Source organism: Synchiropus splendidus, chromosome 15 (genome assembly GCF_027744825.2).
Source record: "Synchiropus splendidus isolate RoL2022-P1 chromosome 15, RoL_Sspl_1.0, whole genome shotgun sequence".
Taxonomy (NCBI): Eukaryota; Metazoa; Chordata; class Actinopteri; order Syngnathiformes; family Callionymidae; genus Synchiropus; species Synchiropus splendidus.
In genome coordinates this window covers 2,725,498-2,741,542 of record NC_071348.1, presented here as the reverse complement: position 1 = coordinate 2,741,542, position 16,045 = coordinate 2,725,498, and the positions used below count along the sequence as shown (strand labels likewise).

At 55.2% G+C, this 16,045-nt stretch overlaps 3 protein-coding genes across 7 annotated transcripts; all 3 read left to right on the top strand.

Annotated features, from left to right (window-relative positions):
- Positions 1 to 41: 41 nt before the first annotated feature.
- pi4kb (phosphatidylinositol 4-kinase, catalytic, beta) lies at positions 42 to 5,614 on the top strand. 4 transcript variants are annotated; one of them, XM_053888144.1, is made up of 12 exons: positions 45 to 415; positions 1,469 to 2,099; positions 2,246 to 2,611; positions 2,798 to 2,842; positions 3,332 to 3,559; positions 3,619 to 3,846; positions 3,914 to 4,128; positions 4,199 to 4,322; positions 4,387 to 4,652; positions 4,711 to 4,843; positions 4,909 to 5,029; positions 5,102 to 5,612. In XM_053888144.1, exons 2-12 carry the CDS (start codon positions 1,491 to 1,493, stop codon positions 5,281 to 5,283), a joined length of 2,517 nt encoding a protein of 838 aa, XP_053744119.1. In that variant the 5' UTR covers positions 45 to 415; positions 1,469 to 1,490; the 3' UTR covers positions 5,284 to 5,612. The 4 variants fall into 4 exon arrangements, with proteins under 4 accessions (XP_053744117.1, XP_053744118.1, XP_053744119.1 ...); XM_053888142.1 differs by having other exon boundaries at positions 42 to 415; positions 4,909 to 5,614; XM_053888145.1 differs by lacking the exon at positions 2,798 to 2,842 and having other exon boundaries at positions 46 to 415; positions 5,102 to 5,611.
- Positions 5,615 to 5,827: 213 nt separating this feature from the next.
- On the top strand, positions 5,828 to 12,961 carry myo1eb (myosin IEb). The gene is made up of 27 exons (XM_053887549.1): positions 5,828 to 6,023; positions 7,312 to 7,449; positions 7,534 to 7,623; positions 7,691 to 7,785; positions 7,873 to 7,960; positions 8,029 to 8,118; positions 8,196 to 8,327; positions 8,386 to 8,520; positions 8,584 to 8,716; positions 8,787 to 8,983; positions 9,039 to 9,119; positions 9,192 to 9,278; positions 9,341 to 9,427; positions 9,497 to 9,664; positions 9,725 to 9,810; positions 10,138 to 10,219; positions 10,291 to 10,496; positions 10,550 to 10,694; positions 10,756 to 10,870; positions 10,945 to 11,114; positions 11,193 to 11,338; positions 11,407 to 11,553; positions 11,614 to 11,771; positions 11,876 to 11,947; positions 12,011 to 12,197; positions 12,263 to 12,438; positions 12,503 to 12,961. Exons 1-27 carry the CDS (start codon positions 6,021 to 6,023, stop codon positions 12,577 to 12,579), a joined length of 3,291 nt encoding a protein of 1,096 aa, XP_053743524.1. The 5' UTR covers positions 5,828 to 6,020; the 3' UTR covers positions 12,580 to 12,961.
- Positions 12,962 to 13,242: 281 nt separating this feature from the next.
- On the top strand, positions 13,243 to 15,932 carry prune (prune exopolyphosphatase). Of its 2 annotated transcripts, none has more exons than XM_053887551.1 (9): positions 13,243 to 13,480; positions 13,900 to 14,007; positions 14,076 to 14,278; positions 14,346 to 14,527; positions 14,587 to 14,745; positions 14,806 to 14,897; positions 14,978 to 15,136; positions 15,197 to 15,287; positions 15,355 to 15,932. In XM_053887551.1, exons 1-9 carry the CDS (start codon positions 13,442 to 13,444, stop codon positions 15,570 to 15,572), a joined length of 1,251 nt encoding a protein of 416 aa, XP_053743526.1. In that variant the 5' UTR covers positions 13,243 to 13,441; the 3' UTR covers positions 15,573 to 15,932. The 2 variants fall into 2 exon arrangements, with proteins under 2 accessions (XP_053743526.1, XP_053743525.1); XM_053887550.1 differs by lacking the exon at positions 13,243 to 13,480 and adding an exon at positions 13,603 to 13,838.
- The last annotated feature ends 113 nt before the right edge of the window (positions 15,933 to 16,045 follow it).

Here is a 16,045-nt window from a genome sequence, read left to right as displayed (position 1 = left end):
CAAGTGTGGAGTCTTTTGCATGGAGAGGTGCGACTCACCGGGAGTGGACTGAGTCACGCAGAGTTCTCCTCAGGTCACACGGACCTGGGCTCGTGTTAAACTGGCGTGCAGCAAATCATCCCACAAGACACAGGCGTGACTGACACTTGTCCGTGCATTTAGAATGTCGATATTTGATGAAAAAGGAACGATGGAAAAAGGAAATCAACGAGCAGCGGAGTGCATTTCCTCTAGCAGACCTAATAGTGGCGCTGTGGTGCTCTGAACAACAGTGAACAACTGTGGCTGGAAGTTGCAGAAGAAGAGGAAGAAAAAATACGCCCCCTGCTGGGTGTTGTGACTGATGACTCTGGGCATCAATGGAGAAAAGCTGCACATAAAAGCCTATTTTTTGTATTCATCCGGTCATCACCAGGTAAGAGTGGCCCGCCTGGGCTCGCGCGTCCCTGACAGCGACGGCTGGAACCGAACCAGTGTTACCTTAGCCTGTAGCTTCGACATCAACTGAGTTAGCAACAGTTGGCCTTCTTTACCGGCTAATGCTAGCACTTAATAAACACGTCTAACGTTCCTCGACCATGGAACGGCACTCTCGCTCATCCATTTCTGTCCTGGCGCAGATTCCCGATTCAAATGGCGATTGTTCGTCGGGGCAGGTTAAAGTGCTACCATTGTTTACATCCGAAGCGAGTAAGAAAAACGGTGCGCAAATCAGCTCCAAGTCCTCGCAAGTATCAATGACCGTCAGATTTAGACGTACAAAATGGAATTTCGAGGTCGGATTTATTCCATTTACGTTCTGTTTGTCGTGGTTGTGGCTAAGATAAGATCAGCTGACTCCGATGAGAGGATGAATTCATCTGAGAGAGAAGCTTCGTGTCCCGTGTTGCAGTCACTGATTCACCACAGTTGCGGGTTCTCGTCCTCGTCACGGTCGAGCTGGAGACTCATCTGCTGGCAGCTCTCCGCTCCTTGACCTTGCAGTGGGAATTTTTATTAAGATGTGATCGCTCCCGCTGGCTCCGGTCTGTCCCGTGACTTCCATCTAAATGATCATGACCACACGGCGTGACTGTTTGGATCCACCTCAGAATGTTTCTGGAGTTTCAAGCATGAGAATGAGCAAATGAACCAGGGTTGACTGTCATTGTTATAGAGGGACGCTCCATCAGACCAACACTGAGAAATGAAGGCGGTCAAAGTTCGAATACATGCAGGTTACTAATCACTTCAACTGCTCTTGTTGATAAAGTTTTACTGATCAGTCACATGTGAGATCGAGTCTCTGTATGAGGTGACACTTGCTTCAACACCAAACCTTAGCTATGTGGGAGTCTATATAGTAATAATATATAATAATAACGAATAAAACAATTGAGCCAGTCCCAGCACAGCAGACCACACACACTTCTCTGTGAGGACCCATCGTTCTGAGTTGAAACTTCTGACCTCCTTCTATCTGTCCCAGCGGACCAGGGCAACTCTCCACCATGGAGGATGCAGAACCGGACCTCTCCCCTGTGTCCTCAGAGCCCGACAGCGCCTCCCTCTGCTCTTCTCCCTCCCTGTCCCTGCCCTCCACACCGTCCTCGTCCTCTGGCCCGGCCCAGGGAGGGACCCCTCCTCTCTGCGTCATCAGCGAGGGCGTGGCTGAGCTCAGTCTGGTGATCGATGCCGAGGTGGCCCACCTGGCATGTCAGGAGGTCCTGCAGAAAGTGAAGCTACAGCAAGTGGAAGCCGATGAGCCCGACCTCCAGAACGGAGTGCAGGAGCAAGCTGCCGGCAAACCGTCGAAGATCCGCGAGGAAGAAGACGAGCACGATGGCCTGGTGCCGGGCTCGGTGAAGAGCGCCCGGAGGAGACAGAGACACAACCCCTCCAAACAGTCCTGGCTGCTCCGTCTCTTTGAGTCCAAGCTGTTTGACGTTTCCATGGCGATCTCCTACCTGCACAACTCCAAGGAGCCCGGCGTGCAGGCGTACATCGGCAACCGCCTCTTCAGCTTCCCGCACGAGGACGTGGACTTCTACCTGCCGCAGCTCCTCAACATGTACATCCACATGGACGAAGACGTCGGGGACGCCATCAAGCCGTATGTGGTAGGTATGAGTCGCACCTGAGCGTCTGCCAGGTGGGATGCAGCTTAGCCCCCCCTGCTGTTGGGGATATGAGTGGCACAAAACTCTATTCATGTAATTATTTAATTGTGAGCATGAGCCTGACCCCTGGCGTGCGTGTGTGGCAGGTCCACCGCTGCAGACAGAGCATCTCCTTCAGCCTCCAGTGTGCCTGGCTCCTGGGCGCCTACTCCTCCGACATGCACATCTCCACACAGCGACACTCGCGCGGAACCAAGTTGAGGAAACTCATCCTGTCAGACGAACTCAAGCCCGCCGGGACTCGAGCCCGCCGGGACCAGCTGACTCTCACCCCGTTCTGCCCCATGGCGTCCCCAGCTGCCGGGCCAGGTGGCACCGGGGGCGAGCACGGCCTGTCGCCGTCCAAACGCACGCACCAGCGCTCCAAGTCGGACGCCACCGTCAGCATCAGTCTGAGCAGCAACCTGAAGAGGACGGCCAGCAACCCCAAGGTGGAGAGCAGCCAGGATGAGGTAACTGCCCCACGTGAGTCTCACGTGGTTCCACACCGCCCGAATCGGTCAGAACCACCCATGTGTGTGTAGAGCCCACCAGTGTTGAACACTTCAGTCGCTGTTTGATTGAAGGCTGAGACACGACACCTCTTCCAGAGGTTCACCTGTAGCTTCTTATCTCCCCATGTGACGTCTCACCTTCAGGACGAGGACTCCGGCCCGGAGAGTCTCGGGTTTGAGACGGGTCCAGTAAGTTTGTGCGGCTTCCTGTTTTTACCCTGCAGGGTGCATTGGGGGAACCTGTGTGATGAGGCTGTGGGCTGTGGTTGATCAGAGGGGCAGGTCTTCCATGATCGCCCTGGTGGTGTCGCCTCCTCTCTCTTGTCGTCTCCGTCGATCGGAATCAACCCCCCGGGACTCCCTCGTGTGTTTGTGTGTCGGGTCCTGCTGAGTCAGAAACACGGCTTCTTCATTTTCAGTGAATAAATTCTGCTATGATTTTGGCTCTTTGACATCAGAACTCATGCTCTCCCCCACAGTCTTTTTCTCAAATTCATATTCTATCTCACTACCAACTGCCTTTTTGAGTTTGAGAAACGGCTTTTTTTAAGTGACATGATTTAAATTGAACTATTCTTCAACAATAACACTCAGCAGAGACATGAAACACATAATTCACATTTGTGTGTGGACCGCAGTCAGTGCAGGAGCCTGATGTCTGTTCGTGTGTGTGTCCAGCCGGTGCGTCTGGCTCCTCAGAGAGAGTTCATCAAGTCGCTGATGGGTATCGGCAAGCGTCTGGCCACGCTCCCCACTAAGGAGCAGAAGACTCAGCGTTTGATCTCCGAGCTCTCGCTGCTCAACCACAAGCTTCCGGCTCGAGTCTGGCTGCCCACTGCCGCCTTTGACCACCACGTCGTCCGTGTGCCGCACACGCAGGCTGTGGTCCTCAACTCTAAAGACAAGGTAGGAAGCCCCACATCCGCTCTAACCAAGCCACGTGCCGACCGTCTTGACCTCTGCAGGCCCCCTACCTCATCTACGTGGAGGTTCTGGAGTGCGAGAACTTTGAGACGTCTAATGTTCCCATGAGGATTCCGGAGAACCGGATCAGAAGCACGCGCTCGGTGGAGAACCTGCCGGACTGTGGCATGACTGCCGAACAGCGAGCCGGCAGCTTCTCCACCGTCCCCAACTACGACAATGACGACGAGGCGTGGTCAGTGGACGACATTGGAGAGCTGCAGGTGGAGGTGAGAGGACCCACGCCCCCACGTCCCGCAAGACTCCTCCGCTAAGCCTGTGGTCTGTTCTGGGCAGCTCCCGGAGGTCAACGCCAACAGCTGCGACAACATCAGCCAGTTCTCTGTGGACAGCATCACCAGTCTGGAGAGTAAAGAACCGGTCTTCATCGCCGCCGGAGACATCAGACGCCGTCTGTCGGAGCAGCTGGCTCAGACTCCCACTACTTTCAAGAGGGACCCCGAGGATCCGTCGGCCGTGGCTCTGAAGGAGCCGTGGGAGGAGAAAGTCCGGTAGGTGGCGTTTGCTCGACCTTCCACTCTCCTGCGCTGCCGAGTGATGGACTGTTGTGCGCCTCTCCAGGAGGATCAGGGAGGGGTCGCCCTATGGGCACCTACCCCACTGGAGGCTTCTGTCTGTAATTGTCAAATGTGGCGATGACCTGCGGCAGGAACTTCTGGCCTTCCAAGTATTGCAGCAGCTCAAGGTACTGTGATGTCACAGTCACATGACCCCACGTCTCACTGACCTCCTACTGTGGCCCTGTCCAGTCCATCTGGGAGGTAGAGCGCGTACCCCTGTGGATCAAACCCTACAAGATCCTGGTGCTGTCGTCGGACAGTGGCATGATCGAGCCAGTGGTGAACGCTGTGTCGCTGCACCAGGTGAAGAAGCACAGCCAGCTGTCTCTGCTGGACTACTTCCTGCAGGAGCACGGCAGCCACACCACCGAGGCCTTCCTGTCGGCTCAGAGGAACTTCGTCCAGAGCTGCGCCGGCTACAGCCTCATCTGCTACCTGCTGCAGGTGAAGGACAGGTGAGTGCGGCAGCCGTCGGCGCCGCCTGCGACCACGTAACCAGGCTTGTCTTCTCAGACACAACGGCAACATCCTGCTGGACGCTGAGGGCCACATCATTCACATCGACTTCGGCTTCATCCTGTCCAGCTCGCCCAAGAACCTGGGCTTCGAGACCTCCGCCTTCAAACTGACCGCCGAGTTCGTGGATGTGAGTGTGGGGTGAGCGGGACTGGCGTGGGCAGGCTGACTGACGTGTGTGTGTGTGTCCCTCAGGTGATGGGCGGCCAGGACGGCGACATGTTCAACTACTACAAGATGTTGATGCTACAGGGTTTGATCGCAGCGAGGAAGCACATGGACCGAGTCCTGCAGATTGTGGAGATCATGCAGCAGGGTGAGCACATGCCAACACTCACTCGCTCACCAACACGCACAGGCTGCACTAACCCTGGCCACTGTGCCGCAGGCTCACAGCTGCCCTGCTTCCACGGCTCCAGCACCATGCGCGGCCTGAAGGAGCGCTTCCACATGAGCCTGACAGAGGAGCAGCTGCAGCTCTTGGTGGACCAGATGGTGGACGGCTCCATGCGCTCGCTGACCACCAAGCTCTACGATGGCTTCCAGTACCTCACCAACGGCATCATGTGACCAGCCTGAGCGACGACTCCACGTGGTTCTGCTCGACCTGTTTTGTTGCTGCTCACTTCACTGTTTGCGCAGAGAGCTCTGATTGGCTGCCGGACTGGACTGTGGGCCAATGGGAGGCTGCTTTTAGTCTGAACTGTGACCCTGCAGAGGGAGACCGGGCCAAGACCCGGACGGACCACAGTGGGTTTGTGTGAGCCCTGGAACTGCAAACCTGCGACCCTGTGATTCCTACGTGTTTGTCTCCATTAAAAAACACCTGTGTGTCCTCAACTGTGTGTCATTGTGTGTGTGTGTTACTGAATTCTTACATTAAACTCTGGCTCCTGTTGAGGTTTGATTCTTAGCCACATTCAACTGTAATAATATATTGCAATAAATTATTCAGATATCCAAACGTCATCACGAGATATGACGTCAGAGGTTGCCTTCCAGGTGGAAGATTTGTTTCTGTGCAGTAGCGCCTCGGTGCCAACAGAGGGAGTCAGCACATTGGTTGATGAGTCGAGGAAGGGGCGTGGCCTTACCTGCCCACACCTGCGGGGACTTGAGCAAGACACGAGTGCGGGTCCGGAAAACCCGAATGTTCAGCTGAAATTATCGTTTCGACTCAGGTGGACGGAGCCGGACTGAGGACCAGCGGACGGGACGCGCGGAGCCGAACCCACCTGCTGCCACCTGGACTCCCCGAGAGTCCCTGGACGTTTCGCTGAAGCCGGAAGTGAAGACCCAGCGCCACCATGGTGAGTTGTGGACCGGACGCTTCTGGTTCTGTTGTGTCGGTGACCAGTTCATTCTACTGCGTGGTTGCTTCCGTGCGCGACTAGACTAGACTGTGGTCCAATCGAACCACTGTGACAGTCCACATTTTAAACCGAGGCCGAGACGAGACTGAAGACAAACATTATGACCAGCTGAGCTCAGCGTCCTCACGTCTGCACTTCTCCACTGACACCCCCCCCCCATCTGTGGTCAGAGACAGTGCTCAATTGTGGCACGGTCCAAACGCATTCCAAACGCCACTGTCCTGACGTAAATCGAGCAAGTGTGACAGGAAGTGTCCTACAGTGTTCACATGGCATTTCCTGCCCAATGAGGGTGTGATGTCTCTTCAGTTCAAGCATATGAAGTGGTGGAGGAGAGATGCTGTGGGTCTTTCCCTCCTGCAGCTTCACCTCTTCTGGGCTTGAGCTCAGTAAGAACAAGTTCGCCCACGTTTTTTCACGACAACGTTTCCGCAGACTTGAAGGATGGTAATGTTTTGTTGATTCAGGAAAATGATGGTGAATGACTGAATAATTTAGCAGTTTATTTCGCTGGTTCTTGTTCTGCTCAGTGATAGCTGTTAGCTACTGAGTCACTGGACCTGATGGATTAAGGGAGGAAGGTTGTTGAGGCTGTTCACTGCTGCAGGAAGCTCCTCTGACTGGCTGCTTTGCTCGGAACAGTGGAGAGTTTGGAGGCTGAACAGCACATGGTCCCATCTTCTTCTTTATTTTTTATAAGTCATTGTGGAACTGCAGATTTGCAGTGGAAACACAGCTGAAGTGGCAGTGTCAGAATCACAGGCTCAACACGCTCCGACATGCAGGGTCCTGACGTTGGACGTGTCGAGGCGCCTCACTGCTGACATGAGCCTACAGGACGGTGGAATGCTGGGAATGGGACACACTCGAACACACTTGGACGCGAATTGACTCAAAGAGTCTTAAAATGAAAGAAAAAGACTCCAAAGAAAAGTTCACCAACATCTGGCTTCCGGGCCACAATGGGGCATCTGTGTCCCTGAGATGGTCAATGTTTTGATGTCTTTTTCTTCAGTTGCCTTTTGGTCCGTTGCTCCAGTGTCTCTCTTTGACACGTTTGAGATGTTTTACAGTGGAAATATTGACCCAACTGAGCCTCCTGAATTGTGTCAGCCACAGCTGTGATGGTGCGTGTGTCACGGGCGTTAGCATCATTCTGTCCTCACAAGCTCCTCCCCCTCTACGCTGCAGTCAATCAACTGCCCTTACTTGTCGCCTCCTGCAGGGCAGCAAGGAGCGCTACCATTGGCTGGCCCAGAACGTGAAGGTGAGCGGCGTGGATGACATGGTGCTGCTGTCCAAGATCAATGAGGACGCCATCACCGACAACCTGAAGAAGAGATACATGGACGACTACATCTTCGTATCCTGATCCCTGAGCATGGTTTTTCTTTCCACTCTCTCACAATGCTGCATTATGCCTTGATCCTTGACCCGTTTCTGCCAGACCTACATTGGGCCGGTTCTGATCTCGGTCAATCCGTTCAAACAGCTTCCGTACTTCACAGAGCGAGAAGTGGAGCTGTACCAGGGAGCTGTGAGTCCAAACACGGGTACACTGGTTAAATACCCACATGAATGTGCCCCTCTCCTCCCCCCGACAGGCTCAGTACGAGAACCCCCCCCACATCTATGCTCTGGCTGACAACATGTATCGCAACATGATGATCGACAGCGAGAACCAGTGTGTCATTATCAGGTGGGCTAAGCTTTCACACACACACACACACACACAAACATACACACTCTCATACATGTCTGAGTCATGACGTCATTTCCTGCTCAGTGGAGAGAGCGGTGCTGGGAAAACTGTTGCTGCCAAATACATCATGAGTTACGTGTCCAAGGTATCCGGAGGAGGAGACAAAGTCCAGGTGAGCAGATGGGGCGGAGCCTCGGCGGCTGCTAGCACCGGTTGATGACACTGCGTCTATGTTGGCAGCACGTCAAAGACATCATCCTGCAGTCCAACCCCCTGCTGGAGGCTTTTGGAAACGCCAAGACGGTCCGGAACAACAACTCCAGCCGATTCGTCAGTGCCGGCGCTCGCCCCCACAGGTACTGCCGCTGACCCGTGCTGCCATGCTCAAGGGCCTCTCCTCCTGGCAGGGTAAATACTTTGAGATCCAGTTCAGCCGGGGTGGCGCTCCAGACGGGGGCAAAATTTCCAACTTCCTGCTGGAGAAGAGTCGAGTGGTGTCCCAGAACCCTGGGGAAAGGAACTTCCACATCTACTACCAGGTACCGTGCTCCACGTCCCCTTTCTGTGTCACCGCTCTCACTGCACTATGCTCCACAGCTGCTAGAGGGCGCCAGCGGGGAGCAGAGGGAGAACCTGGGAGTCACGACCCCGGACTATTACAACTACCTGAATCAGTCCGGAACCTACACGGTGGACGACGTCAACGACAAGAAGGAATTCTCAGACACCATGGTGAGCCCCTGTCTGCTGCTGCGAGGTGAGACACGTGTGACTCTCGCTCTGTCTGCCCACCAGGAGGCGATGTCAGTGGTGGGACTGTCACTGGAGGAGCAGGACTCAGTTCTCCAGCTGGTGGCAGGAATCCTTCACCTGGGAAACATCAACTTCCGAGAGGAGAACAATTACGCCGTTGTGGAGAGCCAAGATTGTGAGTCGCGACATAGCTGGTCTCGCTGAGGGAGTGTAGGGACCTAAACCTGGTCCGCGTGTCCCGCCAGTCCTGGCCTTCCCGGCCTTCCTGCTGGGAATCCCGCAGGACGGTCTCTGCAGCAAATTGACCAGCAGGATCATGGACAGCAAGTGGGGCGGCAAGACCGAGTCCATCTCCGTGACCCTGAACACGGAGCAGGCGGTGTTCACCAGAGACGCTCTGTCCAAGGCGCTGTACACTCGACTCTTTGACTTCCTCGTCGATGTGAGTCCCGTCTTCCCGCCTCCGTGGACCTGTCTGACCCCTGTCTGTTCCTCAGTGCGTCAACAAGGCAATGCAGAAGGACCAGGAGGAGCTGAACATCGGCGTGCTGGACATCTACGGCTTCGAGATCTTCCAGGTAGAGTGTGACGGCGAGTCTCTGTTGCGGCGCCCCCTGCAGATTGGATGCTCATGTCTGTTCGCTCCACAGAAAAACGGCTTTGAGCAGTTTTGCATCAACTTTGTCAACGAGAAGCTGCAGCAGATCTTCATCGAGCTCACGCTGAAGGCTGAGCAGGTGCTGGCGCCCGCTCCACTGGGTCACATGACACTCTTCCTCTCACATGCTGTCTTTGGCAGGAGGAGTATGTCCAGGAGGGGATCCAGTGGAAGCCCATCGAGTACTTCAACAACAAGGTGGTCTGTGATCTAATCGAGTCCAAACTGGTGCGTCCCACTTGAATCCTCCAGACGTGGCAAGGAAGTGGTCTTGTGATGACGATGCTTGTGTCCCAGAACCCCCCAGGGATCATGAGCGTGCTGGACGACGTGTGCGCCACCATGCACGCCAAAGGAGAAGGTGCCGACCAGACGCTGCTGCAGAAGCTGCAGGGCCAGATCGGAGCTCATGAGCACTTCAGCAGCTGGAACAAGGGCTTCGTCATCCACCACTACGCTGGGAAGGTCACGCTCACACACCCGCTCCGTCCGTCTGTCTGCTGACGCATGTGTCTGCTTGCCCAGGTGTCGTACGACGTCAGTGGCTTCTGCGAGAGAAACAGAGACGTCTTGTTCAACGACATCATCGAGCTGATGCAGAGCAGCGAGTTGTGAGTGTGTGTTCTTGTACATCTATCTTTGTGAGAACCTGTATGAGTTTTTAAGGAAGAGAGTGAGGACATTTTTGCAAAGTGAGGACATTTTGGCTGGTCCTTGGTTTGAGGATTAAAACTACAAAATAGCTGGGTTATTATAATTGGGTTTTTGTTTGGTTCTGAGTAAAGGTCAAGTTTAGCCATTTGCTTTATATGATCAGGTTTAAGGGGAGAGGCTGGGGAAAGGGTGATGACAATGTATGGCAATGACGGTCCTCACTAAGATAGGAAGACAATCGTGCGTGTGTGTCCGATCCTGATGGCATCTGTGTGTCTCCTCAGTCCGTTCATCAGAGCTCTGTTCCCTGAGAACCTGGAGGCCGAGAAGCGAGGACGACCCTCCACCGCCAGCAGCAAGATCAAGGTGCCAGGTTTAGCTGATGTCATGGGTTCCCAGGTCCCGGTCTCAGACCTGGTGTCCCTCTCTGTCTCCAGAAACAGGCCAACAGTCTGGTCCAGACCCTGATGAAGTGCACGCCCCACTACATCCGCTGTATCAAACCCAACGAGAGCAAGCGTCCCAGGGACTGGGAGGAGAACCGGGTCAGACACCAGGTGGAGTATCTGGGCCTGAGGGAGAACATCCGGGTCCGTCGGGCTGGGTATGCCTACCGCAGGGTCTTCAACAAGTTCCTGCAGAGGTGAGAGGTCAAAGGGGGGGCATGAGGGAACAGGGCTGATCTGTCTGCTGCAGGTACGCCATCCTCACCAAGGAGACCTGGCCCAGCTGGCGGGGGGAGCAGCGGCAGGGAGTCCTCCACCTCCTCAACTCGGTCCATATGGACCAGGACCAGTACCAGCTGGGAAAGAGCAAAGTTTTCATCAAAGCTCCAGAGTCGGTGAGGAGCAGGTGTGTGAGTCAGCTGAGGTTGATTCATCACTTGACCTCTGACCTCACAGCTCTTCCTGCTGGAGGAGATGAGAGAGAGGAAGTACAACGGCTACGCCCGCGTCATCCAGAAGGCGTGGCGCAAGCACATCGCCGTACGCAAGTACGTGAAGATGCGAGAGGAAGGTAAATGCTCTTCATCATCATCACCATCACCGGAGGGGGGGTTGCGTACCTCATGATGATGTCACTGGTCCCAGCGTCCGACATCCTGCTGAACAAGAAGGAGCGCCGCAGGAACAGCCTGAACCGGAACTTCGTGGGCGACTACATTGGGACCGACAACCACCCAGAGATCCGACAGTTCATCGGCCGCCGAGAGAGAATCGACTTCTCAGACGTAGTGGTCAAGTTTGATCGTCGATTCAGGGTGAAGAGAAAATGGTGTCGCAGCTACTGATCCTGCCGCCTCAGGAGTCATGATGATGTTGGTCTCTCTTACCCTCAGACAGTGAAGCGTGACCTCATCCTGACCCCTAAATTCTTGTACCTCATTGGTCGGGAGAAGGTCAAGCAGGGTCCAGACAAGGGTCAAATCCAGGAGGTTCTGAAGAGGAAGATGGAGCTACAAAGGATCCAGTCCGTCTCCCTGAGGTACGAGTCCCGCAAGCTCTCGTCCTGAGTCTTCTGTCTCAGTCTCCCGTCTGTCTGTCTGTCTGCAGCTGTCTGCAGGACGACTTCTTCATCGTCCACGAGGAAGAGTACGACAGCGTCCTCCAGAGTGTCTTCAAGACAGAGTTTCTTAGTCTACTGGTCAAACGCTACCAAGAGAGAACAGACAGGAAGCTGCCGCTCAAGTTCAACAACCTGTGGGTCTTCATCTTCATCATCGTCATCACATGACCCTCATCTTCATTGTCTGCCTCCAGGTTGGAGTTCAAGGTGAAGAAGGGAGGTTGGGGTCCCTTCAGCTCCGCCGGGTCCAGGCAGATCCAGTTCCAGTTGGGTCAGGGAGACGAGGCCGTGCTGAAGCCCAGCGGGAAGGTGCTGCTGGTCTCTATTGGACCGGGTCTGCCCAAAAACTCCAGTAGGTTTCTGTGGTTGTGTCTGGCGTGGTCACATGGTTTCAGCAAGTCACAGTTTGGTTGTCGACGGTCTGACCCTAAGCTTTTATGACCTTGTGACCCTCAGGACCCACCAGACGGGATAATCGCAAGAGTCTCTACCGCAACCAGGATCTGCCCACCAGCATCTACAACCCAGGTAGCACACAACCGGGCCCAGGCAGGGTCAGAGGTTAGGGGCGTGACCTTGCGTGTCTCTCAGTCCCTCAGTCGAGAGAAGGTGGCCACCGCAGAGGAAACGCCTCGGCCCCTCGGGGGTCTCTGCTCAGGCAGCAGTCCAGCATGGAGCAGCCCAGTCTGCCCCGCTTCCAGAGCCAGCGCCGCACCGACAACAGGCAGCCTCAGCTGGACATGGGCTTCATGGAGGTCCCGGAGCAAGGAGCTGCCGGGTGAGTGAGGTGTGTGAGCCTTGTGTCTAGACCCCCGTGACCTCCCCCCCAATCTCCTTTCGCAGGATGCAGCGCCGCCGCTCTAAGGAGGTGAAACCGCTCCCGGGAGCTGGTCGGCCCAAACCGGCCCCGAAGCCCAAACCGCGGTCGCCGCAGTGCAGGGCACTCTATGCTTATGACGCCCAGGACACAGATGAGCTCAGCTTCAATGCAGAGGACGTCATCGAGATTCTCAGTGAAGGTAACACGCCTCCTGCACGCTGCCCTCCTCTGTCACGTCACCGAGTGTGTCCGCGTGTGTCCAGATGCGTCCGGCTGGTGGTTTGGCCGCCTGCGGGGCAGAGAGGGAATGTTCCCAGGGAACTACGTGGAGAAGATCTAGAAAACCAGCACTTCTGTCTGCAACACCGCAGTGGAGAGAAACGACCAGGCGATGGCGCCAACGCCGTGTCAGTCAGAGGGACCCGGTGAATCTCAGGTCGTCTACGGCCTGAACCAAGTTTTCATCAGTATTTCCGTTTTTAAACTTTAAATCAATGCGCATCACCACGCAGCGCCGCCTTCGGGCCGCAGAGTTCACTGCACCCTCAGGACTAAATCCTCTCTTATTAAAATGTAAACGCTGGTGAAGTTTGTGTCGATGAAAATGTCAAACTCTGTCAGACGCCTTGCTGATTTTAGACAGTTGGTTTTACATGGTGAGTTCCGACTGCAGAGACTGGTCCAGGAAGAACAATAAACCCACCCGTGCTTCTTGTACGTCGTCAGAGACACAGAAACGTGTGTGTGTGTGTCGGTTATTTCACCCATGAACGTTCCAGCTGCTGATATCATCTGTGAGGGCCGTACTTCATGTCCCAGAATTCCATGGACTTTGGTGCGTTCAAGGCGTAGGGGAAACAGACGTAGCACACGTGAAACTTCCGCCCTTTGTGGCAGATGCCAAAACGTGTTTTCATTCACATTTTGTATTAATACGTTTCACAGCAATTATGTTGTGTAGTTCTGATGGTCATACATCCGCTGGTGATACGCAGATTTTGTCTTCTAAACGACACCAACATTTCCGATTATGAATGGACACTTGAAGGCGTCACGACCTTTAACCCAGGTTGACAGTCATGCGTTGAAGTACTAGTGTAGCGGTGTCAGTCTGTGGCTCGTTGGATCAGCGAACCCCGGTGCCGAGTGTCGACACCTAAGCCGCGGAGCTGCCGGTGGCTATAACGACTAACCGGAGCCACATGGAGCCGTTTCTGACGAGCTGCTGCCGGACCGTCAAGGTAACACACACACACACACACACGCACACGCACGCACACGCGCGCGCGAACACAGACCAACACACTTACACGCGCCCCCAGGATGACAGCAGCTGGTTAGTTGTTAGCTTCGCGTGCTAACAGTGTAGGCTAAAGGACGTCTGGCGTGTGAGCGGGTGAGGGGAGGGGCCTCATTTCCGGTCAGTGCACCTCAGATCAGTCCATCACACTTCCAGACACTTCACGCCTGCTCCAAAATAAAACTCCAGTGAGTCGGGACCTCGTGTTCATGAACAGACTGCCCTCTGCGGAGAAGCCGGAGAACCGGTTGGGGCCCAGGTCCAGCTCCTCTGATGGTGCCAGTGAATCTCGCCTCAAGGTGGTCCTCTGTCTCCCTTTGGCTCAGCTCAGTTTCTGTCATGATCATGTTCCCACTGCAGGCGGGTTTGGATCAGGCCAGACCTCAGGTGCATGTGGTTCTGGGCAATGAAGCATGTGATGTGGACTCCATGGTGTCAGCTCTGGTCTACGCCTACTTCCTTCACAAGGTACCACTCTCATGGGTTGTTAGTCCATCAGCCAGTTCTGTGTCTCAGATATGTCTTACCTCATTCAGACTGTGGGTGGGGAGACAGTTCACATCCCGCTGCTGAACATCAGACAGTCGGACCTGGTCCTGCGCTCCGACAACGTCTTCCTACTGAATCAGACTGGCCTGTCTCCGGACCTCCTCGTGTTTCGAGACCAGATGGACCTGCCGGCGCTGCAGCGAGCAGGACGCCTCCGTCTGACTCTGGTGGACCACAACGTCCTGCCCAGGTGAGCCTCTGGTGTTCCAAACATGCAGCTTTATATGACACCAATAACAAGCTGACCTCATCCCTAGTTCCGACAGAGACCTGGAGGGGGTGGTGGTGGAGGTGGTGGACCACCACCTGCAGGAGCGGGACCCCTCCACCTGCTCTGTCACTGTGGAAACAGTGGGCTCCTGCTGCACCCTGGTGGCAGAGCGAGTCCTGCAGAAAGCGCCGGATATTTTGGACCAGCAGTTGGCTCACCTTCTCTATGGTACCACCACGGCCCACTGGCACTCGTCTTGGTCCCTGACCGTGCGCTTGTGTTTCCAGCTGCGGTTCTTCTGGACTGTGTCAACATGGCACCCGCCGCTGGGAAGGTGACGCCCAAAGACAGTCAGGTCGCAGCAGCACTGGAGATGCGCTTCCCAGGGCTGCCTCAGAGGGGCGCTCTCTTCCAGGCTCTGCAGAAGGCAAAGTTTGACGTTTCAGGTGAGGCGGATGCCCCCGTCTGGACCATGGTTCTGGTAATAGCAATGCTGTGTCCGTCAGGTTTGAACACGCAGCAGATGTTGCTGAAGGACATGAAGGCCGTGTCTGGAAGTTTAAGTCTGGTGATTTCCGTCCTCTACGTCCCACTGGAGGTCAGCACCTTCCTGTCTTGTTGCCGGCCTGAGCTGCAGTTGCAGGTCTCGACCTGCTCTAACACCACATCTGCTCCCAGGACTTCCTGCGGCCGCCCGATGTGGAGGACGAGCTCACGGCCTTCTGTCGGCAGCTGAGTTTGGACCTGCTGGTTCTGATGACTATCTCGTTCACTGACACCCAACAGCCAGTCAGAGAGCTCGCCGTGTTCAGCCACAGCGCCACCTGCAGGGACCAGGTACTGTACCACGGTGACCAACATGTTGCATTGTTGAACCAGTCCCCCTTCCCTCCCTAGCTGAGTCAGCACCTGGAGCAGGCCCAGAACCCAGCGCTGAACCTCAGTCCGCTCAGCAGCCCTCATCCTCACATCACAGCGTATCACCAAGGTACCTCACTCAACCACCCACCCAGTCGCTCGGTCACAGTCAGGATAACGGTGCGACCGTCTTCCAGGAAACATGCTGGCGTCTCGGAAGAAAGTCCTCCCGCTCATCAAAGACTTCCTGCGAGAGGAGGACGGAGGTGGGGACATGGAGGAGGACTCCCGGGTGCCCCCCACCCCCATGAACAGCCTGGTGGACGGGTGTCCTCTGGACGGGGGCCTGCCGGGCATCAGCGCTCAGGCCCTGCAGGAGAAGTTTTGCAAGATGGCTGACAGACCCGACCTCTGACCATGGCAAAGTTGCCGACTCGGCTCTTCCCGTGGTGACATCAACACACTTCCTGTCCTTGTCTCGTGAGTGTGGTCATGTGACGAACGCTGGTGGTTGGTCAGCAGTCCGTCCGTCCCGCTCAGTACCAGGACTTTCAGCGCCGCCCTGACAGGACAGCAGAAGTTGTGACCTTTGACCCCACTGCTCTGAAACCCTTTACATGTGATGACTGCCGCCTTTTGGTGGCAGAAGGTACTACACGCATGCACATCTGTGACGCGTACACTCAGTGTTGGACTGGAACCAAAGCTTGAGCAGATCCGGTCGTGAGCAACAGGACAATCATGTTTTTACAAACTCATTAAACTCTAAAATCAAACTGTCGTTCAGGAGCGGTTGTGTTCTGTTGATGACATCACTGCCTCAGTGGAGTCCGGATTCAGTGGAATGTGAGAAGAGAATAGCTCCAGTGGTGGCCTTTAGGACCTGGG